The sequence below is a fragment of the Callospermophilus lateralis genome, chromosome 5, assembly GCF_048772815.1.
Source record: "Callospermophilus lateralis isolate mCalLat2 chromosome 5, mCalLat2.hap1, whole genome shotgun sequence".
NCBI classification, from domain to species: domain Eukaryota; kingdom Metazoa; phylum Chordata; class Mammalia; order Rodentia; family Sciuridae; genus Callospermophilus; species Callospermophilus lateralis.
In genome coordinates, this window is record NC_135309.1 from 101,502,184 (window position 1) to 101,527,677 (window position 25,494).

At 35.0% G+C, this 25,494-nt stretch overlaps 1 protein-coding gene across 1 annotated transcript; it reads right to left on the bottom strand.

The window, feature by feature from the left end:
• Positions 1-343: 343 nt before the first annotated feature.
• LOC143399340 (V-type proton ATPase subunit S1-like protein) lies at positions 344-25,494 on the bottom strand. Its single transcript, XM_076856052.2, has 7 exons — positions 25,400-25,494; positions 19,459-19,499; positions 19,126-19,193; positions 18,202-18,410; positions 9,457-9,507; positions 6,931-7,171; positions 344-646 (listed from the first exon to the last, which is right to left on the bottom strand). The coding sequence occupies exons 1-7, from the start codon at positions 25,492-25,494 to the stop codon at positions 344-346; spliced, it is 1,008 nt and encodes a 335-aa protein (XP_076712167.2).

The window sequence follows — 25,494 nt, forward strand, 5'->3', positions numbered from 1 at the left end:
GGACCCAGGGAACAAGTGTGTTCCTTTGTCTATGTTGCATTATGCTCATCATCCACACACACACATACCCATTTTCCAAACCTGAAACATCCCTTTACTTTCACGGTAGGTTTGGGGCACCATTGTATTTATCTCTGTAGGATCTGTGGGATACTTTTTCATTGTCCCAAGTTTATCCACTGGGTACTCAGTGGATGTTTCAAAACCAAAAATTATGTATTTTCTTTTTTGTATTTTTTTTTAATCAAGCCATTCACAAGTGAAACAACACAGAAGAGAAACCACATCTTTAAGAGCCATTGTGGACATGGTGAGAAAGAGAGAAGAGAGAGGCCCGAGCTTGTTAAACATAAATCTTGCAGATCTGTTGGCTCCTCAGTTCATAGCATTCAACTCCCTGGCTCCTGAGCAGTTCCTTCTCCTCTGCCAGGTCTCGCGTTTTCAACGGTGGGAAATGAGTAGGAGAGGTGATAAATTCATAGTGCCGGTCCAGATAACGCAAGTAGATGAGCATATGCAGGGCATAGGCCAGCACCAGCAGCAGGATCAGGGACATGGCCAGGCCAATCAAAACAGCTGGTGAGAAGGAAGAGGTGCAGTCCCGGGCCTTGGCAAACTGCTGTCCTTCAGTGGTAAAGCCTTGGATCTGTCAGGAGATAAAAAAGAACTGAAGTGGCCTTTACCTTATCTTCCAGGATCAACTTTCCACTTGGGCTCATGGTTCTGGAACTCTAATTAGGCAGATTTAACACACTATCACCATATTTGTTGCATAATGTAATCACATGATCTGACAAATATGATTGTGCTTACGAAGACAATAAAATTTGATTTTTACTTTAGGACTGACCCAGAAACTCTGGGATATATGGCTATCATATTTAAAGGGCTTGTGAAATTTAAACCTCTGAAATAAAACCTCTTTTAATCTGATTTTTAAGAATATTCTAGGGACTGGGTTTGCAGCTCAGTGGTAGAGCACTTGGCTAGCATGTATGAGGCACTGGGTTTGATTCTCAGCACCACATACAAATAAATGAATAAAATAAAGGTCCATCGACATCTACAAATCATTTAAACAAAGAATATTCTAGTTCATGAAATCGATTTCCATGCATGTATGAGTTTGTCAGGATAAACCCAACAACTACTATGTATAACTATAAGAACTAATAAAAAAAAGAAAAAGAAAAAAATTGGGGAAAATAGGGGAAAAAAAGAATATTCCATTTCATGGAAAACCACAACTGCTATGGTGTCCCTGAAATTCAAAACATGTTAAACTGTATGGGCGTAATTTTTCCAAAGATTTCAAGTCTGCCTTTGATTCTACTGACAGGAAGTAGACAAGAAGAGAAGACATCATGACTCTTGATGAGGTAAAATAAAAATACACTTGTAGGGCTTATGGTATACCCAGTGCTGCCTTAACTTGTTTAATACTCACAAGATTCTATGAGCAAGTTACTATTTTACTAGTACTTTATGATGAGGAAACAGGAAAATCAAGTAACTTGCTCAGAGTTCCACAATGGTAAGTGTTGTAAAGGTATACTTCAACTCCAGGCAGTCTGGTTTTAGACTCAGATTCAGTTACGACTCAGTTGCTCCTGGTGTGCTCTGTCTCTTCTTCCTGTTGTCACTACCTCTCCCTCTTTTGTCAATTGTACAGTAGTCCTCGCTTATTATCCACAAGACATATGTTCAAGATCCCCAGTGGATGCCTAAAACCACAGATCATACTAAACCCTGTATAGTTGGCCCTGCATTCCCATAGGTTCTGCATTTGTGGATTCAACTAGTACAGATCAAAAATATTTCTTTAAATTGGATGTTCATTTTTGTTCTTTTTACTTTTCCCTAAATAATACAGTATAATGACTATTTGCATAGGATTTATATTGCATTAGGTATTATAAGTAATCTACAGGTGTTTTAAAGTGTGTAGGAAGAGATTATACACAAATACCATGCCATTTTTATATAAGGGACTTGAGAGTCTGTGAATTTTGGTATCAGGCCAGGACTATGGAATTAATCCCCATAGATAATAAGCAGATATATACTATGTTTTTTCCTATATATGTATACCTATGATAAAGTTTATCAAATAAATTAGGAATAGTAAGATATTAGCAATAATAGATAATAAAAGAACAACAATAATAATATACTGTAATAAAAGTTGTTTAAAACTTATAAATTACGTATTTCTGGAATTTTCCATTTAATATTTTCAGACTGTAGCTAATCATAGGTAATTAAACCACAGAAAATGAAACCCTGAACAACTTACAGACTGTACCATACAGACTTGTTGCCATTTTTTGGAAGAACTAATACTAGTTCCTCCTTGCATCCTGTCCAGAGAATAGGGGGGGGAAAAAGCATTTTCATATGAGTAAATAAAGTAGTTTAATTACTTGGAACTAGGAAAGGTTCAAATTGATTACAGCCTTGCTATTTAAATACTGCTGTCAAAATGAAAGAAACAAAACTAAGGACCAACTTCTTTAAAAAAAGAGCAATAACTGGAAAGCAGCCTGTTTGGCTGCATTATAGAGTCTAACCCTACACAACATGACCTCATTCAGTCACTTGTTTTTTAAAAGGTACATCAAAAAATTGAATGATCTATGAGTGTTTCACAAAGAATTCATTTTTTATGGGCATTTTAGTATTTTCTCATGCCAAAATTATTATAGCCATTCATCATGCCAGAGTCTTTAGGGACCTTGTTCACCAATTATCTGTATTCTAGACTGAACCCCAAATTGATTCTGAAGAAGGTTCCTGGCCTGGCTTCAGGCATCCCCTGCCCACACCTCTGATGCATAGTGGCCTTCTTCTCAGAACAGTGCCTGAAGAGTGGAGTTCCTCAATGACAAAAGATGACTTCAATTGACTCTGCAACTCCAGCCAAAGGAAATGCTCTCAGGCTGACTGTCACTTAATTCTTAATGGGATTTGGTCGAGGACAGCAAGTATGGGAATGTCTGAAGTATGTGGTTCATCCATTTCCTGGACTAGACATTAAAAATGTTGTATGGAACCCAAAGGTGATCTTTGTTTGACCCTGAGTTCTGAATCTCCTGAAAATTTCCAGTAAGTCCAAATATCTAGTGTCTGTTGAAAAGTCAGAAGATCCAGCAACCCTGGTCCTGTATTTACTTTAAAGCACACATTAGCTAAAGTTGAATTTTAAAATGTTCCTTGTGAATCTGGCTACACAGACCCACGCAGTTCACCTCACTCATTTACCCACTGAGTCTTTGATGTCTGCTGCACCACTCTATACAGTCACCCTCATATTCAGGGGGCCCATGTGGGGATCGAAATATTCTGGAACTGTGGATCAAAAATATTCTGGTGGGGGCCTGGGGTTGTAGCTCAATGGCTCAAGTAAAGCACTTGTGTAGTATATGTGAGGCACTAGGTTTGATTCTCAGCACCACAAAAAAAAAAAAATTAATAAAATAAAGTTTAAAAAAATACTCTGGGAAAAACAGTTGTACTGAACATGTACAGACTTTTTTCTTGTCATTACTATCCACACAATACAGTTATTTATGTAGCATTTTTATTGCATTGGGTATTATAAATATTTTAGAGATAACTGAGAGCATATGGAAGGTGGTATATAAGTTATATGCAAATACTAGAAAATTTTAAACAAGGGACTTGAGCATGCATGGAATTTTGTACCTATGGTGGGGGGTGGCAGCTCCAGAGTCAATCTCCTGTGGATACTGAGGGACAACCACACTTTTTTCTTAGAATAGACTAGACCAGAATGTCTGCACTTATGGAAAGCAGTCTTTTATTAACATAACTCAGCTACCACCACCACAGCATCTTTTCCCTGGCTTGAGCTTGCATTTAAGCTACAGGTGTTTTCACAAGGTGCTGTGTAAGGATATTGTTGAAAACATACACATTGCACAACATTGGGGAAGATGTACTTCTCACAGGCAAATTTTCAGTAGTCACAGGGACTCAGTAGTTATGTAAAAGAATACTTATTTCTTATACTGGCTGCTCCAAAGTTTTTAAGTTAAATTACTATGCCACATCCAGCCAGTGCAGATAGATGGTCCTGTGGTTTTATGAACCAACTTCCCCAGAGGCTTCTAACTAACCTTCCTTTTTATTCCCCACACCATTTTTTTTTCTATTTTGCCTTTTAACTGTAAAACATAAATAACATAAAATTCCTGGGGCTGGATATAGTTCAGCAGCATACCGTTTGCCTTGCATTCACAAAGCCCTGTGTTCAATCCCCTCGTCCCCTCCACAGGAAAAAAAAAAAAAAAATACCATCCTATTTTTTGGTGTTCAGTTAGTGGCACTGAGTGCATTCATATTGCTGAGTACCACCACTGTCTCCAGAGCTCTTTTCATCTTACAACACTAATTAAACACTTAATAAACACTATTTTCTGTTCTTCTGTCAGTCCCCAGCAACCATTATTCTACTTCCCGTCTCTCAATTTGACCACCCAAGCCAGGCATGATGGCACATGCCTATAATCCCAGTGACTCAGGAACCTGAGGCAGGAGAATCATGAGTTCAAAGCCAGTCTCAGCAAAAGCAAGGTACTAAGCAACCGAGTAAGACTGTCTCTAAATAAAAATACAAAATAGGGCTGGGGATATGGCTTAGTGGTCAAATGCCCCTGAGTTCAATCCCTGGTACAAAAAAAAATTGACCACCCAAGGTACCTCATATGACTGGAATTATATAATATTTGTCCTCTTGTATCTGATTTATTTCATTTAGCATAATAACTTCAAGGTTCACCCATGCTATAGCATGTATCCAAATTTCCTTCCTTTTTAAGGGTGAATAATATTTCATTGTATATTGTACATGCTAGATTTTGTTTACCCACTTATCCATTGGTAGACACCTTTTGGCTTTTCTGACTAATGCTGCTATGAATATAGGTGCACAGTTATCTATTCAATTCCCCACTCTCCATTCTTTGTGATATATACCCAGAAATAGAATTATTAGATCACTTGGTAACTCTATGCTTAATTTTTTGAGAAACTGCCATATTGTTTTCCATAGCATTAACACCATTTTACATTCTCATTATCAATGCACAAGGATTCCCATTTCTCCACCTCTTTGCCAATACTCCTTATGTGTGTGTGTGTGTGTGTGTGTGTGTGTGTGTATGTTGTTGTTGTTGTTAAATAAAAATCATCTAAGGTATGGAATGGAGTCGGATAGAATATTTCCTCTCCCTGTGGCCTATCCTAATTTGTGTGATGTGGTTTGCCTATATGTACATTTTTTGTAATACTTCTGTAAGTTACCTTAAGCTATTTCTGAAACAAGGCAGATGTATAAATCAATTCCTCTGTTCTTATTAATTCACATCATATACAATTTATTTCTTGTTTTGTTTTGTACTAGGAATTGAACTCCGGGGCACTTAGCCACTGAGCCACATTCCCAGCCCTTTAAAAAATATATTTTATTTAGAGACAGGACCTTGCTAAGTTGCTAAAGCTGGTTTTGAACTTGCAATCCTCCTGCCTCAGTCTTCTGAGCTGCTGGGATTACAGGCATGAGCCACTGTGCCTGGATTTCTTCCTTGTTTTTATTATTACCTCCTCAGATTCCTGCACATTTTAAAGAGCAAGACAGAAATATTTATAACATACATAAACATTTCAAACATATATGTGTCATGTGTGTATGTATGTGCATATACACACACACACCCCACCCCACCCCACACACATATATATATGAAACATCCTTGGACCAGTCTAGAATTTGAATTCTGCCTCTACTATTTACTAACTACATCACTGAAAAAAGTATCAGATCTTTAGTCACTTCATTTGAAAAACAGGGATAATAACCACTATCCTACAGCATTGAGAGATATTTTGACAATAAAGTATGTAGAATAACTACAACAGTGCAACACAAGAGAAAACTCACAAGTAGCATTGTTAATCTATGTCTGACATGGTCCTGGGTGTTTCACACACATTAAGCCATTTATTCTTTCCATTCATAAAGATAGGCCAGAAATTGAGAGAGGTTAAATACCTTATCCAGGTGGCTGAGTAGTATATTAAATCAAGTCTATCTAACTCCAGAATGCAAGCTCCTTTCCTTCCCCAGCTGCCTCTCATCACACTACACCCTCCACCCAGCCTGGAAGGGTGATGGGGGCCATATACATACATATAAATATCCATATATCCATATGGAAAAGATTGGAAAGTGCCCTTAAAGGGGACATGCAAAGCCCTGCCTGCTATTTCAGCAAGTTGGAAGAACAAGCTAAGCTCTTTTTGCAGGTAAACAAGAGAGAGGAACTTGGCAGAATGTCTGTCAGCCTTAGATGATTCTGATGGTGAAAAGAGACTTCTCACACTCACCTGCCTTTCCCCAAACACTTCCAAGATCTTTGGGATATTTTTGACTCCCTGTTGGCGATTCCATTCCTACACTAACTGCCAACGTTGTCACTCACACTACAATGTACGTCTTATCAGCCCTGATAGAATCACTGCTACATTCCCTGAAGGAAATAAAATAATTATCCAACAAAGCCTCTCCCCAGAAGAGCCTCTCAGTCCTGGAAGTGTCAGTCACTGGGCTTCACACCACAGCTCCACAGGGTTTTAGATTGCTGGCATTCCTCACTGATAATTATTAGTGACTAGATAAACCTGAAATAAAAGCAAGTCCTGGGTAGAGACTTGGAGGCCACAAGGAGAGGAAATATTCTATCCTACTCCATTCCATACCTTAGAAGATTTTTTCTTTAATTATCTTAATTATTTTAAAGGTATGAACTTCTCTCTTCTTCTTAAATATCTTTTGTTTCAGGTGTTTTCAATATTACATTTCTTTGACACCAAAAACACAGGTATCCTGAGCATGTTTTAGTTTATTACCTGAAAATCAATGAAGGTGACTTCCCACAAGCTTGACATGTCATCTGTGTCACTGGGCAACAAGAGAGCATCATGCTGCTGCAGGCTGCTGACACGTTGGCAGTGGTAGGAATAACTTGACGGAGCATAGATGCCAGTTACATTAAAAGTTGCTTGGACTGAATTGTTGAAAATAATCTCAACTCGGTGCAAAGTAAACCAACTCTGGCTGGACAATTTGTTGTAAGTGGTAAGGAAGAATCTGAAAATGATTATACATCAGTATTATCCACTGTACTTCCACATTTACCAAAGCAGGACACAGTGTATGAATGGTACAACAGTGCCCTCTTTTGTTAGGTGGCGGAGCTGACCTGGGGAGCGGCTTCACCTTAGTTTCAAACAAGTTTCCTCTAGGTAGGTGAGAAAGAAAACAACTGACAGACGAGCCAAAAGTGAATAATACAAATCTCTACAAAAGAATACAAAGCTTTTCTTTCTCAGAAAGAAAATTTGGCAAGAAATTTGAGAAAAAAGTGTAAGTGGACATCAACATGGAATTAAATTGTGACTTAAAAGTAACAGTAATAGCTCTCTTACTGCATGTTAATCATGCTACTGTGTTATTTATGTGTATTTTATTTAATCTTTACTATAACACTATGAGATAGTACCATTATTCTCATTTGACAAATGTGGAGTCTATGACCGAGAGGGGTAAAATAAACTTGTGCAAGATCAGAGAGCATGTCTTGGAGTTGGGCTTCAAATCCTATCTCAGACCAGCCCTTTACTTTTAATCTTTCTGAAATGAAATATTCTCCGGCTATGAAAAATTTATATTGTTCATATGTCATAATCATTTGTTTTTATTTTTTAAAAAATGGGTGACTGCATAGAAAAAAAAAGTCTAGAAGGATAGGGATCAAAACATGAGTAGTGATTAAAAATGGTATTGGATTATTAGTTATAATTTTCTTTCATTACATAGCTGAATGTTTTCTGGCTCTTATATTTTCTGTGGCTTTTCTTTCTTATTTAGTTTGTGGGCTTCTTCAGAAGCAGAGCATGAAATAAGTTGTGACTATATTAAAAGTATCCAGGAAAATCAGTCATCAATATATGTAAGGCAGAAGAAAGAGAAAGAGGAAAGAAAGGCTACCAAAATGAGAGCACTATTAAGGAAGTTTCCACTGTGGACAAGAAGGGCTTAATGTCTAGGGGGAAGCTGGAAGCCAGGATAAAAACATGCCTCTAAGTGATCTCATTCAATGGAGAGAAAGATGGGTATTCATATACTTCTTAGACTTGGGATGGAAGAGAGTGGGCTGCTTTGGCCAGAGAAAGTGGTTGTTGAAATTTGAGCAGGTGAAGTTTAATGCTCTAAAGTAGAAAGGCCCTATAGACAGCATATGCTAATACCTTTATCATAAGTAATAATAAAGCTATTTTCCACTTGGAAAAATTGCTATTACAGACCAAAAATATCCCCCCATTTCTATATCAGATAGATATAGTGTTGGTCACCTTACGGGATTCTATTTCCTTACAAAGTTTCTCTGAAAGGTGATGGCATATATTTTCTAAATTATGATCACTGAAGCACCAGTGTCCCATGATATGTTGGTAAGTGCACTGTGGAAGAAAGCTTTCCAAGGTTATGCATAGGAAACAGTAGGTTAATCAAAGTTACAAGCACAACGGTCTTCCTTAAAAGCATGTCTTCCCGGAAGTCTGACTTTCCAAGAAGAAGGCATGGTATGTAGTAATTCCCAAGCAGGTTTAACTACAAAATCCTTTTTCTGTAGAATCACAAATATTTTCACAAAATGGAAGCATTTTACAGGACACAGCTTTGGAAAGAGTACCCTAGCACATCCTGCTGATTTTCAAGTAATGTTGAAGACACATCTGCTTCTCTCCACTAATACATTCCGACCATAGGAAGGGAAGCTCTACACTTTTATAAGATGAAAATGTAATGCCTTCAATTTCTCCCCACCCTCCATGAGCAGTTTCTAACTGCTTGGATAAACTACTGTTGGTAGATGCATCCTTCTATACATAAATATAGAAATATGTAGGCCATTGTTGGTTGTCTACTGGAGAATTCAGAGACTTGTTCATTGCAGATAAAGAAGTGTGCATCATTATAAGGAACTACACAGATTAACTTCAAATCAGAGCCTCAGCCTTGGAAAGAGACAGGGGGAGGGAGGGAAGGAGGGAGGGAGAGAGAGAAAGAAAGAATTCGTTTAATGAAAACGACATCACATTCCAGCATTTCAGGTTCATGAATTCTTAAGTTCCTCTCTGATGAGTGGAGCATAGGTGTTTCAATAGGAACTGAAGAAAACACTCTTACAGGATCCCATCACATATAGCCATTGACTTTTCAGTGTAGTTAGCTAGCTGTAGCATTTGAAGTATCACAGTGTTTGAAGTATCACATAAAAAGACTTTGAAACCCACATACAGAATGAACAAGTTTATAGAGCTAATCTGAAGTCCTGAAATTATAATATTCCAAAGTGGTAACCTACCTACCTCATATAAAAGCTTTGTAGATTTTCAGCATCACCAAACTTCAGAGACAACCTTAAAAAAGAGATGCAACACAGATCATCAAAACACTATGACCCTTATTTCACACTATACTCAAAAATTACCTCAGAATGGATCTAGACACAAATGTAATACTTAAAACTACAAAATATATAAAAGAAATATATAAAAGCATTTATACAATCTTAGGAATAGATGGGTTTTTGAAAATATATACAAACATGAGACATAAAAGATAAAATAATTTAGACTTATTAAAATGAAAAATTGGGGGGCTGCAGATGTAATTCCATGGCACAGTGTTTGCCTAGCATGTGTGAGGCCCTGTGTTCAATTCCTGGCTCTATTTAAATAAACAAATAAATAAGAAAAACCTTTGATCTTCAAATGACACTGTTAAGAAAACAAAATAGGCAAGACAGGAGAAAATAATCCCAACATATTCACACAAGGGACTTTATCCAGAATATAATAAACTCAACAACTCAATAAAAAGATAGCACCACTTAAAAATGGTCAGAAGACTTGAACACGTACTTTATAAACAAAGATCCACAATTAGTCAATGAGTATATGAAAAGATGCTCTTAGCATCATTCAACATTTGGAAAATATAAAACAAAAATCACAATAGAATACCAAAGTATAACAAACAGAATGACTGAAAGTTTTTTATAAATGGATTCAAGTTTTTAAGACCTATATTTGTTCATAATTTCCTGAAAGTAAACATGAAATTTCCTGGAGAAGATACAGATTATTACTTATTCATGGGAATAAAAATATTGGTTCCCCTTTTAACCCAATTTTTCCCTCTAGGACACATGATGAGAACCAAATATCATCTTTTATATATTGATATTTATAAGTAGAAGTAAAGAAGACCAAAATTATGAACCTGGGTGTTCACCTAAAAGAGAGAGAGACTTTCTGAGAGAGGAGGAGAAACATCTGTTCCCTTGGTATCAATAAATGCTCTTTGGGCAAAGAAGGGGGAAGATCCTAATACATGTCCTACAATCTAAGTGGAAGAATTCAAATTAGGGAGCAAATAGTTCAACATAAAGGAGACAAATGACTGCAGGCCTAATATCCACAGTACATAAATAAATGCCTCCAACAGGTAGATAAGACATGCTTCTTGGGGTTTCCAACTCCTGAAATGACTCTATAATTCTAGTTTCATAAGACTTTAACATGTAAACACATTACTCTGAAGAGGTAAATCTCTTACTAATTTCAAGTCTTATTTTTTAACCAAGGTTCCAGTTAAATTCTTTCAGTAATATAAAAATGCAGAGACATGAATATTTTTCTCTATATCTTACATTGACCATACAAAGTATTGATCAGGATGTAAAACAACTGGAACTCTCATATAACACTGGTGGAAAGGTAAAAAGGGCAATCACTTAAAAAAAAAACAGTTTGGCAATTTCTGAAAAAGTTAAACACTCATATCATTTAGCCTATCTATTCTCAAATGTAATGACACCTAAAAGAAATGAAAATACATGTTGCCACAAATACTTGTACATGGATATTCATAGAAACCTTATTTGGCAAGCTATGTAAAAACTGTGGAGTGGGGACAAATTCCCATCAGGTGAATGGATAAATAAGTTGCAATGCATCTATACAGTGGAATGCTACTCAGCAATGGAAAGGAACCATTGATACAAGTAACAACATAAGATTATCCAAATCATTATGCTAAGTGAAATCAAACTGGCTAAAAAGTAGATATATATGACTATATCTATATAAAATTCTAGAAAATGCAAGCAAATCTTTAATGAGAGAGGGCAGAATAATGATTTGTAGGAAGGTGGGAGTGGCCAGAGAGATGGATGGATTACAAAGAGGAACAAGGAAACTTTGGGTCCTTATAAAAGCATTTGTTATCTTGATTGTGGTGGTAGTTTTATGGGTGCACACATAGGTGGAAACTGACCATATGGTACACTTTAAATATGTGTAGTTTATTGTCTGTCATTTATATCTCAAAAAAGTTGAAAATGTAAGAATGGTTAAAAAAAATAATTATACTAGAAAATGTAAGAAATTTAAATATACAAAGTATATTGCTACTATGTCATTAAAATATCTAAAAGTTATAATACTTCAAAGTACACTGTAAAACAAAAAAGCAAAAGCAGGTATCTATAAAATATGCAATTGCAAACTTGAAAACTATCACCCATATACAATCTCAGTAATTCAGTCTCTCTAATCAAAAAATAGAAATATCAGTGATCAGACTAAAGTTCATCTTAATCCTATTTATGGGGAAAGGTAGAGTTATTAACAAAAAAACCATATATGTAAATTGATAATATTTTCCATTTTCTGACATCATAAACTCAAACACCTTAGATATACTCCTTTACAAACTCTTTATAAGCTTATTTATTTGGTAAAGCAAATATTCAACCGCCTCTTTCCCTGTATTTTGATAGTCAACAACAAATTACTGAAAATACTTTGAAAAAAATGCATTTCTTTAATAGTATTTCATAAATCTAATTATTTATTCCAATAGAAATTTTCCTAGTTCTTCCATGGGACCAGAATGACTGGGTTCCCATCAACTGGCTCTATAATGATGCACTAAACCTCAGAGAAAAGCCATTGTCAGCCCACCTAATCTTTGTCCCTGCCTCCTAATGAAGCAGCCTATTAGCCTCCAAGCTTCTGACCCTCCAAGAGTTCTTCTCCAGCAGTCCTGGTTTCAGCAGAATCTGGTTAACAATGTTCTGCTTTGAGTAAAGAACATGAGGTCTGTTTTCACAAAGCAAATTCAGCATTCATTAAGTGCTAGGTACTGTAGCATCAAAACCAAAAGGGATTTACAACCTAAAGCAAGAGCTGGGAAAAGGATCATTTTTCACTTTTTTCAAGTGCCCTACTCTTACACATTTAAAACCGATTCTGAATTCATCAGACTATAACTGTCTAAATTCAAAATATACACAGATGCTGGGATTATGTTCTATTTACAGGGCTTTCACTATTTATAAAGACTTCCGTAGCAAATCTGTCTGCCAAATTTGCTTCTCCCTGAACATTTTGTTTCCAAGAGCTAGAACATGGTCATTTTTTTTTTAATCCATGCTTTTGACCTTACATGGTTATATCTTTGCTTGGATTTATTCTCTCAGCAACTCCCATTCCTGTTCTTTCATATAAAATTTCCTCACCAGCACACAAAGGCCTCTCATTCATTTAAGAAATTCACAGAAATCAACCACATTGTCTCAGTGGCTGGTTTTTGATTGTCTCACTTGCTGGGAAACTTGCCACACGCTCAGGTGAACACACTCACCTGAGGACTACCCCCAAAATTAATTTAAGCTTTCAAGTCCTCTCTACCAGGTAATTAGACACCAATTCACTCTTTTGAAGTTGAGAATACTACTCATGTGAATAACATTTGACAAGTTCTCAAAATTCTTATGAATACATCTCATTTGACTTTCATAACCCTGTAAGATAGGGCCAAGGGGAAGGAATTAAAATGTCATTAAACACTTCCTCTCCCAGTTCTGTTAAATACAAATTGTGAGTCTGCAATAAATTTTGAAACTCATTTGAACCTTGATTTCCTCAACTGGAACAGGGATGGTGACCTGTGACTTAGAGGGATATTATGAGGAATAAGAGAAAATGGGCTTGTTATGGCCTCTATACAGTGCCTGACCCATGTACATGTAAGACTTCTTGGTCACAATGAGTAGATATCATCACATCCATCTATTAGGTAGGAGTTTGGGGACATCAAAATGGCAGTGGAAGGGTGTAAGAAAGATGCCAAAGGAGAACAATACAGGGAGATAAGTCATGTCTCTGTTTTTGATAAATAACATTACCATGACAACTCCCACCACTGAGGATTTACCACCATAATAATTCCTGCCACAGGTTTGGTATATTAAAATGACCAATGGGGACCTTTGTTCACTGAGCAGTGCTGAGGTAGCGATCTCCTCCCAGGTAGAGACTGCTGCACAGTAGACCACATCGTGCTCTGTGAAACTGGTCTGTTCCTGTCAGAGGCACGAAAGTGGATGAGAGTTTTTTGAGGATTCTAGATTCCTGGAGCCTAGCCAGTGTGCAACAACTAAAATTACTCTTCAAAAGGGAAAACAATACGATCTGGACAATATAGATACAATGTCGCCTGTACAGTCAAAAATGTCTAGGCTTGCAAAGAAACAGAAAAAAACCACCTGGGTCAAAAGAAATCAGCTAAGAGGTACTGATGAGGAGATACCTCGGATGTTAGATTTCAAGTACGAAGATTATATATCAACTACTATTATGGAGAAATATAAGGTCTTGTTGCAAATGCAGGTCCTGATGTTTTTTGACATGAGGGAAACAATGAAAAAGGACCTAAAGGAAATGCTAGTAAAAAGTGAGATATCTGAAACAAAAAATACAGAACACTGTAGTAGCAGGGAAGAGAGGCAGGAAGTGAAAGATTTAGCTTCACAAAAAACAGAGTTTGGGGAACAAGAAGAAAAAAAATCTAAAATAGCTGAGTGTACTGAAAACTTAACTTTTAGAAATGAGGAAATAGATGAGCTGAGTGGTAAATGGGACAAAGCCAAGATGTCCACTAGCAATCAAAGGAAGGAATTATCCCAGAATGAGCCCCAAAGTTACCAAGCCTTTGGAGGGATGGCAGAAGCCTCAGATATGAATGATCACCCATTTAGAAATGGCAGTCACCACATACAACTGCCTGACAAAGAGAAGCCAAAGCATAAGGAGGATGAAGCAGTAAAAGCAATGGAGAAAGAAAATTTTCAGAGCCTCAGTAACAAAGAGAAGACATTCAAAGCATCAAGAGAAGAAGAAACTCTGATGGCTGAAGAAGCTGTGCTCACCCTGGCTGCAGACCCTCTGGCATCAGCCACCTTGGAAGTCAGTAAGCAGTGGGGCAACATCTTCAACATTTTGAGAGAAAATGGCTTTGAACCTGAGTTTCTGTGTGAGGTCCAATTAGCATTTAAACGTGATGATAAGATGAAGACATTTTCAGACCTGCAAAGTTTACAACAATTTACCAGCCAAAAACCTGTCATAGGAGAATTATTGAACCCTATGCTCCGACAGAAGGAAGAACCAAATCTAGGAGGAGGATATGGGATCCCTGTAAAGGGGGGTAATGCTCTAGTAGGTTCAAAACAGGAAGCTGGAGGAACAGAAAGTGATGGCTTGCATTCCTTATTCATCAAAGAGGTGAAAGTCTCTAGGCCAGAAGTGAAGAGCTTAGAGACTCTGGAGGAAGAGTGGAAGGATAAAGGAATCCCTACCTTTGAGGTGACAGGAAAAGACTCAGAGACCCACAAGGATGACATCTTTTGCATGAGGACTGAAGAGGAAGAAGGGGCCTGTGACACAGAAGAGGAGGGACAAGAGGCTTTGCAGATGAAATTTTATACCTCTGGGGAAGAAGAGTGGTGGGAGTGTGAGTGATGGGAGGATGAGGAGGAGGGCGGATATTTCCCAATATTATGTGAGAAACGCCATGTTCCTAAGACAAGTGTAAGGGTAATGGAGGGAGATTATGAAAAGATTATTACTTTCAATTACGAATAAAATTCTGACTGAGGAGAAAGGAAGGAGGGTTTTTAAAATGGAAGACTGTTCAAACACATACATCCAAAGTCGCAGACCTAATCCAGGAAACAAAGAAACTATAGAACTATGATTAGTATCTTCTGAGAGATGAAAGAAGAGATTGGAAAAATTTTTTTTAAAAATGCCTTCCAGATATCTTGGAAACTAACAATTCAATAGAGGATCTGAGGAGTAGAATAGACATCCTTGAAGAAAGACTTTGAAATCTAGATGATGAAATGGAAGAAATCTCTAATGATACCATACAGATGGCCAAGCAGATAATAAAGAAATGCTAAGGGAGAAGGAGGATAGATTCAGAAGTGCCAACATCTGTTTGATAGGAATCCCAGAAAAAGACAGTGAAGAGAAGGAAGCAGAGGACATCCTGCAGGAAATAATTGAAGAAAATTTTCTAGATCTTCGGGATTCTAGTCTTGGGATAGTGAGTATTCACCGAATCCCCAGCGTGATTGACAAAAACAGACTCACTCCTAGGCACATGTTGGTGAAGATTTTGAATTGTAGTGATAAAGAGAAAATTCTAAAGGTTTTTAGAGAAAAAAAAGAAATCACCTACAGAGGCACAAGAATCTGACTGACAGTCGACTTATCACTGGGCACCCTGGATGCAAGAAGTTAATGGAGCAACATCATAAAAGTGCTTCAGGAGACAGGCTTTTGCCCTAGAATTCTGTATCCAGCCAAACTGGCATTTGATTTCCAGGGTAAAACAAAGATATTTTTTGATATGGAAGAATTTAGGAAGTTTATTTCTTGTGTACCCACTTTGAAAGAATTATTGGAGAAAACAACATAGGTGGCTGCAACTGTCACTTTCCTCACCCCAACATATATTAGAAAATTGACAAATACAACATCTCTCTCCAGAAGAGTGGGAGCTAACTGTTTATTTGGGGATGAGGGGAAAGGAGTGGTATTACCTAGATGTTATGTAGATTAAAGGGCATATTTTTAAAATGTAATGGTAGTCATCATAGTTTGCCTAGGGAAGTTTCTGTATTACTGAGGGGGGGAGGAAGGAACAGATGGGAAAAGTAATAGAAATGTACAGGGAAAAGGTGGTAGGGTAAAGTAGAGAAGAAAAAATGCAAATGCTGAATGTATGGGGAAGGATATTTCATAATTTTATCATGTATCATTGAATCTGCTTTTTCCATTTGAATATACTCATTTTACTATTAAAAGTTTTACCTTTTCAAAAAAAATAATAAAATAAAATAAAATGACCAATGGGGATAAATTGGGTAGTATTCTAATTAGGTTTTCTAAAGTAACCAATGGGAGAAAATTGGACAATATTCTAATCAGCTATCATAAGGTAAACAATGGGAGCAAGTGGGGTGAAGTCTTTAATCTGGTTTGTATAGGAAAGAGAACTCCTCACAGCTCAGCGTATAAGACACTAATTTCCAGACACCAGGGCCTTGTATTTCTCTTTCTTGCTTGACCCACTCCATTCTACATTACAGAATGATACCCTCACTTTCAACTTTGCTTTTAATAAATCTGTACTTGGCCTGTTATTTGTGTGTGTTTTACTCATTTCTTTGTTCAGGACATCAAGGACTTAAACTCAACTGGACACCCTGATGATAACACATCTGATCCATGATGACCCTACAGGTCCTATTTGTAAAATCACTCATTGGGAGAACTGGGTCTAGAAGTCAAATTTTTATTTTTTTCCATCTGTAGGCTCCTAGTGATCACTAAGGTCCCCAAAGCCCAGTGAAAAGCTGTGGTGTTCTAATTTTCCCTACAAAAACCTTATAGTTATAATAAATGCAATTTAGGTGGTCCAGTCAACCAAGTTATCTCCAGGCAATCAGCCTCTCTCTGTGCAACTGACCACAAATAAAGAGCCCTGTAGGGAATAAATCAGAGCCTGAGGAAAAAGGTTCTGAGCTCTCAGCAGTGTTGGCATCTCTTTCATAGTCTATGATAGTCATGCTATAACAGGATAAACAGATATGGGATGATTTTGAATGTTTACACTTTCAATTCCCTAAATTTTTGTTAAGATAGTCATTCTCAATCACAAAATACTAATACTTATAATGTGACTTTTAAGTGTACATTAATAAAATCCATTTTTATCCATCATCAAGAATTTTTAGATGAGGAATAAAAAGGTATTTTCAGCCAAACTATATAAAGTGTAAAAAGAACACACACACACAAAAAATAATTTTATATATATATATATATATATATATATATATATATGTCATGTTTTATACAAAGCATCCTATCCATCTGAACCAGACCAGAACACATGCAGAAAATCTTCCAAAAACATCCATTTTACCAGCAAATATTGAAAAAAAGAGGTTTATAGAACACAAGTATAACGTATCAAATTCCCTCCCCCTGGACCAAAGCAAGTAATAGCAAAAGTTCTTGCTTAGACGACTGAAAAGCAGAGAAAGACATTGGAAATTGATTTGTTCTTCAAGAGGGACATCTATTTAATCAGCTTATCTCAAATCAAAAATAATTGTTCTCATCAGGTTGAAATGTCCTAAAGAGTTCTCTGAAATTTGGCCACTCAAAGGTACCCTTGCACATTTGCAAACAAACAGTGTTCCATAACTTCAGAATCCCCCCTGCAGTCAGACATTTGTCCTAGCTAAAGTGAATCTTCTCTGTTTAATCCACATATATAAGTCGGCTTTGACATGTAATTTCTTCCATGGTGAGACAAAAGTAGTTTAATACCTAACATTTAGACTTAGACTAAGCCTGAAGTCCTTTTCTATTCTTTACTTTTTTTTCAGAATGAGTTTGGAAACCCTCATTTTAAAAACCCTCGTTTTCCATAAAGTTCTTATGACAATTGTTTAAAAGGTCCACAAGGAAATTGCCAGGAAAAAATTAAAAATATATAAAGTTAATTTCTGACTTGTTCTTTCATTTATATATTAAACACTTGCTCCCTTCCTCAAAGAATGTCAGGGTCATGTTCAAAGGAGTCCCCCTTTTATTTTTGAAATGACAAAAAAAAAAAAAAGGATTTTTATAGTTAACAGACTACAATACCCCTCAAGGATGCCTCAAGCAAATAGATCCACTTACGTGGCACTTTCCTCACTGCAGTTTGAGTTGCCAGTATCCACTACTGCCTTTTGATCAAATGCTTCATCTGTAAGGTCCAGCCAGGTCAGATTCTTAAATTTAATTGTTATTCTTTTGGCCCAGAAGAGAATGCAGGAAATTCCATCAACGGAGACATTAACAGGGTTATGATGGCTGAAGGCATTCCCACGTTCTTTTTCTAAATGTCCCTCTTTGCTCAGATTTTTAAAATCCTAATTAACCAAATAAAATAAAATTTAAAAATAAACATGTCCATGATACAAAAGTCTTCCTAGAAGTAAAAAGGCTAATTAATATCTTATAATGATAGACATATGTCAAACATTTATTAAAATCCATAAAATGTACAACACAAAGAGTGAACCAATTACTCCAATGCAAGTACAGATAAAAGAAAAATTAATTAAGAGGGAGCAACAAGGCAAGCTCAAGGATAATCAAAAACAAACTTCTAGAAGGGAGATCAGTAGAGTACAGCAAGTGGATTAGCGGTAAGAAGAGGGGAGGGAAAGGAAAGATACTGGGGAAGGAGACTGAGCAAATTATATGCATGCACAAATATGACATGAATTCCACTATTGTGTACAATTATAATGTACCAATAAAAAAAGAAAGCACAAACCAACAAAAAATTAAAATGATATAAAACGATAAAATGCTACTGTAATGATCCTGTCTGGGAAGCAATAAAAATAAAACTGAATATTGTAATAAAAATATAAGACAGCAAGTAAAATTAAGTATTTTAGATTTTTCTAATTTATAAGAACACTATAATATACTCCCCTACTCAAAGTTCAAGCAAAACTATGTTAAATATTAACAAAATTATTATTTATATTTTTACTATGCTGCTGTTTTAATTATTTAAAAGATAGATTACAATCTAATTCTCCGATAGACCCATACCTTCGTGATTGGTATTGTTGTGAAATTCTGGATTGGTTTCATATCTCCATTATTCTGTTGACCTGTCAAATAAAGATGTGAGTACCAAGGCTAAAGAATATCAATGTATGAATGTCACTGAATGACAATAATATGCTAAGCACTGTGAAATATATCAGACTTGAGTCTCCTTTGCCTCATAATTTAAAATATACTAGTTTAAGAAATTTTTCACATGGGGAATCTAGGTACGAACAAACACCACTACTGATCAGGGAAGCCTGTAACAGAAAAAGCTGTTCTTTAACACCCTCCACCAAGGAATCACAGGGGCAATACAAGTCTTACCTTTCTTTATAACCACTTCTTTATTTGAAGATGTTTGAGAACTGAAATTGGAAAAAAAATTAAAATGCTAAGCAAGTACCTACAATTCAGATTACATGAAGCTTTCAAAAGTATATTTAAGTTATTATATCCCAGAGCCGAGGAGCAGAACCTCAGCTTGTCAGAACTGTTCATTTTTTAATGGTGAATTTCTGATATCAAAAGTAATATATGTTCTTCAAACAAATATGTAGACAATTCAGAAAAAATTTAAAGAAAAAAATTTAAAAATCAACCTTGATCCTTATTCATTGAATATTGTACAGAGCCCTCCATATGTCAAGCAGAGGTTGAACCAACAAAAAATAATAACAAAATAATAAAGCATAATAAAATATTTTATAGGGAAATTTTATACTACATTGAATTGCTAATATATTAAAGCCAAATATGCATTTCTTTTTTAAATCTATTTCTCCATCAGATTTTTATAACTTTATTTTATTTATTTTTTTTAATGTGGTGCATCACACATGCCAGGCAAGTGCTCTATCACTGAGCCACAACCCCAGCCCTAAAATATGTAATTCTTTTAAAAAAATTTTTAAAAAATCAGTTACCAAAATGGTATTTTAAAAAATGATGAGAATAGAAATATGATATATATGTATGTATGTATATAAATATATGTGTGTATATATATATATATATATATATATATATATATATATATATACTTCCAGTCTCTCTATACACACATAACAGACATACATATACCATATACATATTTGCTTTTCATAAAACTTTAAAATAGATTTTTGTGAATATACTATTTTGGAGAGTGCAATTTTTTAACATAAAATATATCACAAATAGTTACCCATGTTATATATTTTTCTGATACAATTTTGAATTCAATGTGATATTACATCATGAAATCATGAAATCATTATCATAATATCTTTAACCTCATTCCCATTCTTTTTTTTTTTTTTTTTTTTTGGTACCAGAAATTGAACCCAAGGGCATTTAACCACTGAGTCACATCCCCAACCATTTTAATTTTTTATTTTGTAATAGGGTCTCATTAAGTTGCTGAGGCTGAGGCTGCCTTTGAACTTGTGATCCTTCTGCCTTGGCCTCCTGAGTCACTGCCAAATTCCTATTCTTTTTCTTTTTTTGTAGTTGTAGATGGACAGAATGCCTTTATTTTATTTATTTTTATGTAGTGCTAAGTATCGAACCCAGTTCCTCAAACATGCTAGGAAAGCACACTGCCACTGAGCTACAGCCCCAGCCCCAACCCCAAATTCCTATTCTTAATTATTTAAGTTGTGCTATGAATTGAGGGTCCCCCAAAATTTCATGCTGATTAAAGACTTGGTACCACAATGTCAGTATTATGAGGTGTCAGTATTGGGAGGTCAGGTATAATGGGAGATCTTTATGTTATTGAGGGTATGCAGTAGTTTTTACACGAACCCTTAACAGTTCTTGAGAGAAAGTTGTTATAAAAGGAGCACGCCTGGCCCCTCCTGCTCTCTCTGGTTCCTGGCTCAAGATGTGATCACTTGTTCCTGACACATGTTCCATCATTACCACTCACCATCCACCAGGGAGCCCTCACCAAAACTGAGTCAATACAGGGACCATGCTTCTAAACTTCTAAAATTGTGAGATAAAAAACCTCTTTTATTTTTCATTAGTAGCCTATGTCAGGTATTCCATTACAGTAATTAAAAGCTAATTCATATAAGTTGTTTCCAATTTTGAGGTAGTGTAAAAACACTGCTTTGTTATTATGGATTATTTGTTCATATCCATGTGAAGCTCTTTAAGATAAATTCCTGAAGTGAAGTCATTAAGTTATAAACATACATACATGTTTCATCATGAAATGTTTTATAAAACAAAAATATTTTTAAAACCACCCTATCTGCCTGTTCCTATCATCTAGCTTTAGTAATTATCAAGTCATAACCCATTTCTCCCCTGTGGTATTATTTTGAAGAAAATATCAGAAATTATATCATTTTGATATCTATCTCTAAAAGATAAGGACTTCAAAAATAATAATAAGATTACATCTATAAATATTGATAATTTTTTAACATTAAATATTTTCAGTGTTTAAATCTCCAAGTGGGTCATAAATGTTCTAAAGATTTTAAGTTTATTTATTGTACATTTGAAGTTTTTCATAAGTTTTACCTATAGTATATGAGAATGTAGATCAAACTCTATGCTTAACATATCACTATCATGTAACCTGAACATTTTAATTATTAAAGAATATATAGTATATGTCATGATATGTATGCAAAAAATAATTATAGCCAAAGAGTACTAAAGCCATATCAAAGTAAAGTGTTTAGAATTAATCATATGGCATCAATTACAAATTAAATATACAATTCTCTTTGCAATATGATATTTATTATCTAAAAGAATTTCTGAAGATGACAAATTAGGAACAATGATGTCTACTAGATGCCTTAAATAAATTCATGCATGCACGCAATTATTCACTGATTTTATTCACTCATTTTGTGGAGCTATAATTTATGTACAGTTAACTATATATAATGTATACAAATCTATAAATTTTGGCACAGGCACATACTCATGACATCACTGCTACAATAAAGATACAGAATATTTATATCACTCATAAAAATATCCCCAAACATTTCTGCATTCAAGAGATGTTCCCTCCACCCTTAGCCCTAGGAAAGTATAGACAGGCTTTCTGTCCCTTTAGATTAGTTTGCATTTTCTAGAATTTTATATTAATAGAATCATATAACATATTCTTTAGTGTTTGGCTTTTTTCAGTCTTAACATAATGACTTTTAAATCAGTGTATATTGTTGCATATATCGAGCATTCACTCCATTTTATTGCTAAGAAATATTTTATTGTTGATATACCACATTTTATTTGTCTTTGCATATATTGATGGGCATCTAGCATATTTCTAATTTGGGACTACTTCAAATAAAGATTTAAGAACTCTCTTATTATAATATTTTGTGTGGAAAATGTTATTATTTATAGTAGGATTCTTGTTAGAGGAGTTAGCATGAATCAGTCCTCTGAGTCAATTCTAGGAGCACTAAGAAATTTAATTTCCTGAGTTAAACTCCAAATTCTATAATGTAAATTAAAATGTCACTAGATATATAAGAAAAACTAATATCCAGTCACTACTTCTTGGAGAGCTTCAAGCTTTCAAATAATATAATATTATAATATATTAATCTTATAATAATATAAAACTATATTATAATAATATAACCACACACATAGATTTTTAAATGTTCCTTAATTTGAATTTTATTGAAAAATCATATTTCATGATGCCAGATTACATACTCAATTTTTAAATATCTTAGTGAACAAAAACAGAAAATTGTAATATGTTTTACCTAGGTAAGATAAAAATTGATCAGATCAATTGGAAATAGCTAGTTAATAAGGAGGTTAGTAAATGTTTATTGAATAAAAGTATAGAGTGAATGAATGAGCTACAATATCATTGGTAGTACTGGCTTGATACTCTGCACTGTTAATTAAATTTTTCCATGTGTTCACTAATGAAAGATTTCTGGTAGACAACACAAGCTCACTGTTGTTTCAATGTTTCTGGTCTGAACATCCAATAATAATGGATATAATAATGTTGTTAGACTTTCTAAAACAAGCTATAATCCAGATAGGCTTTACACACACCTCTAAGTCTGAATTAATGAGGTTTTACTGGAAACCATTATCTCAAGCCAAACAAAATACATGTACATTTTCCTATTACTATATAATCTCTGAACCACAGCAGAAACAATTTAAACCCCTTTCCAGTAAAAAGGATCTCTACAGCATTAGAAAGGTAATCAAGCATCTTAGATTTGTAGCAGTGAGTGCTATATGCCTTCATGCAGGTGAATGTGACAATGAGGCAGCTCTACTGTGTTCCTTCTGAGAACAAAAGTCACACTCCCACCATGACTTACAGGCTCGAAGTCCTCAACCTGCCAGCTGTACTTACCTCAGTTTACCTCTTCTCTTTTCTCTCTGCTCCAGCTACACTACCTTTCTTCAGGCCCCATGTTTCTTTCTTTCCTCATAAAAGCCTTAAAACATGCTGTTCTCTATCTGTAATGTTCTACATCATCCTGTTATTTTCTATCTATTCTCCCAATCACAACTCAAATATCTGTTCCTCAGGAACATGGTCTCTAACTTCTCACACTAGTTCAGATATCATTTTATGTGCTCAGAACTTCCCATATTTTTTCCTCACAACACATTTCCATGTTTATTAATAATTATATTTATCACTTGATCAATGAGCATCTCTTCACTAGTCTTAGTCTATGAGGGCAGGGACTTTGCCTATTTTGGTCTTCACTAAAGACCCAGAGACTAGTATAGTGCCTAGCTAATGAAAAGTACAAAGTATTTTTAAAATGTGTTACATGCAGGAACAACCAAACAAATTAATAAGCTCTGAAATCAAGGTGGAAAATACAAGATCACACAGTTTCCTTTTGATTCCAGAATAAACCCAGCATGAGGAAGGAATGTGAAAAGGAAGAATGGTGACATGCATTCTCTCTAAGCTTAAGGAAAGCTGTATCAAGCTCATCCTTCCTAAAGACTTTTAAATCTTGAATAGTATTTTGAGTTGAAAGATATTTTTTATTTCAGATCCATGATTTGAAAGAAAATTCATGAAACAGCAATCAAGAGATATCTGAGCTTTATAATGAATTAAAATCCCATATTAGACTTGAATGATAATTGATTTATACAATTTTTAATATGTAAAGCTTCTGCAGCTAAGATTATTTAAACCTGTTAACCTTGCCTTAAAAACAGAATAGGATTTTTATAATTCTTTTTTTTTTTTTTTAGTAATAGATGGACATAATGCCTTTATTTATTTATTTTTTAATGTGGTGCTGAGGATCAAACTTAGTGCTTCATACGTGCTAGGCAAGCACTGAGCTACAACCCAGCCCGGGTTTTTATAATTCTTTTCCATTGTAATACACAGATCAGTCATTTCTGTATAAACTTGGTGATGAAACATTATTAAACTAACCACCTAAGGAAAATAAGTCATTCACTATTTAAAAGCAAACCTGAAGGAAGATACCAATTAATTCGGGGAAAAAAAGGGGGTAAAAACAATTTAAGATGCTATCCTTACAGCTTTTATCTGCTGCTGACTTAAGAATTAAGACAAGTTTTTCTAGACCACTCTGCTTGCTGGTATGCTTTGTGTTCACACTAAATTCCCTGGTGCTTTTGTTGAAACAGCACATAATGAAAAATTAGGAGACATAACATAAATTCACTGCTATTCAGATTCCAAATATTCTTTTATTATAGATAAACTTCTATGTACTCCCTCATACAGTATGGAAAGAAACCAAAGTAACAACAAGAGGAGAAATAGAAATTGTGCTAGTTAATTAGAAATACTGTGTATCATACACAATTACCATCTCAGACCAATTAAAATTATTTAATACCTTTTCTTTAAGGGACATGTTATATATTTCTGAGATTTTATATTTTTTCTTACTTCCCACAGAATAACAGGAGAAATTATGAAATTAACATTTATTTATAAGTATAAAAGAAACCTGAACACTGATTTAAGGAAACATTTTCTGATAGACATATACTTGCACATGTATTACAATGCTTCTTGAGTATTATGAATAAATAATCCTTGCCTCTTATAATAAAGATTATTTTTAATCTTAATTATAAACTCCAGTTTGATAATTTTAGTAGCTAGCTCTTCATTTTGAACCATTTAGTAGCTAGTTTATCAATTTTGAACCATAAACAAATATAGATATTTGACATTTAAAGAAATAACAGAACCATCATGTCAGGCTTGCATTGAAGTTCACAAATGCATTTCATTAAAAGATGTATAATTGCTCACCTTACATTCTTCCTGGTAAATATCTGGTCCAAAGTTAGTGAAAATCCCATACATAGAAAAAGAAGTGAAAAACTAAACAAGATTTTTCTTCCCAT

Bases quoted from the DNA above. Each gene is read 5' to 3' on its own strand.
- LOC143399340 (XM_076856052.2), bottom strand. From the start codon at position 25,494: ATGGGAAGAAAAATCTTGTTTAGTTTTTCACTTCTTTTTCTATGTATG. The intron at 19,194-19,458 runs GTAAGACTTGTA...TTTATTTGACAG, and splicing joins AGAAGTGGTTATAAAGAAAG to GTCAACAGAATAATGGAGAT. The intron at 647-6,930 runs GTAATAAACTAA...ATCTCCTGACAG, and splicing joins TCACCTTCATTGATTTTCAG to ATCCAAGGCTTTACCACTGA.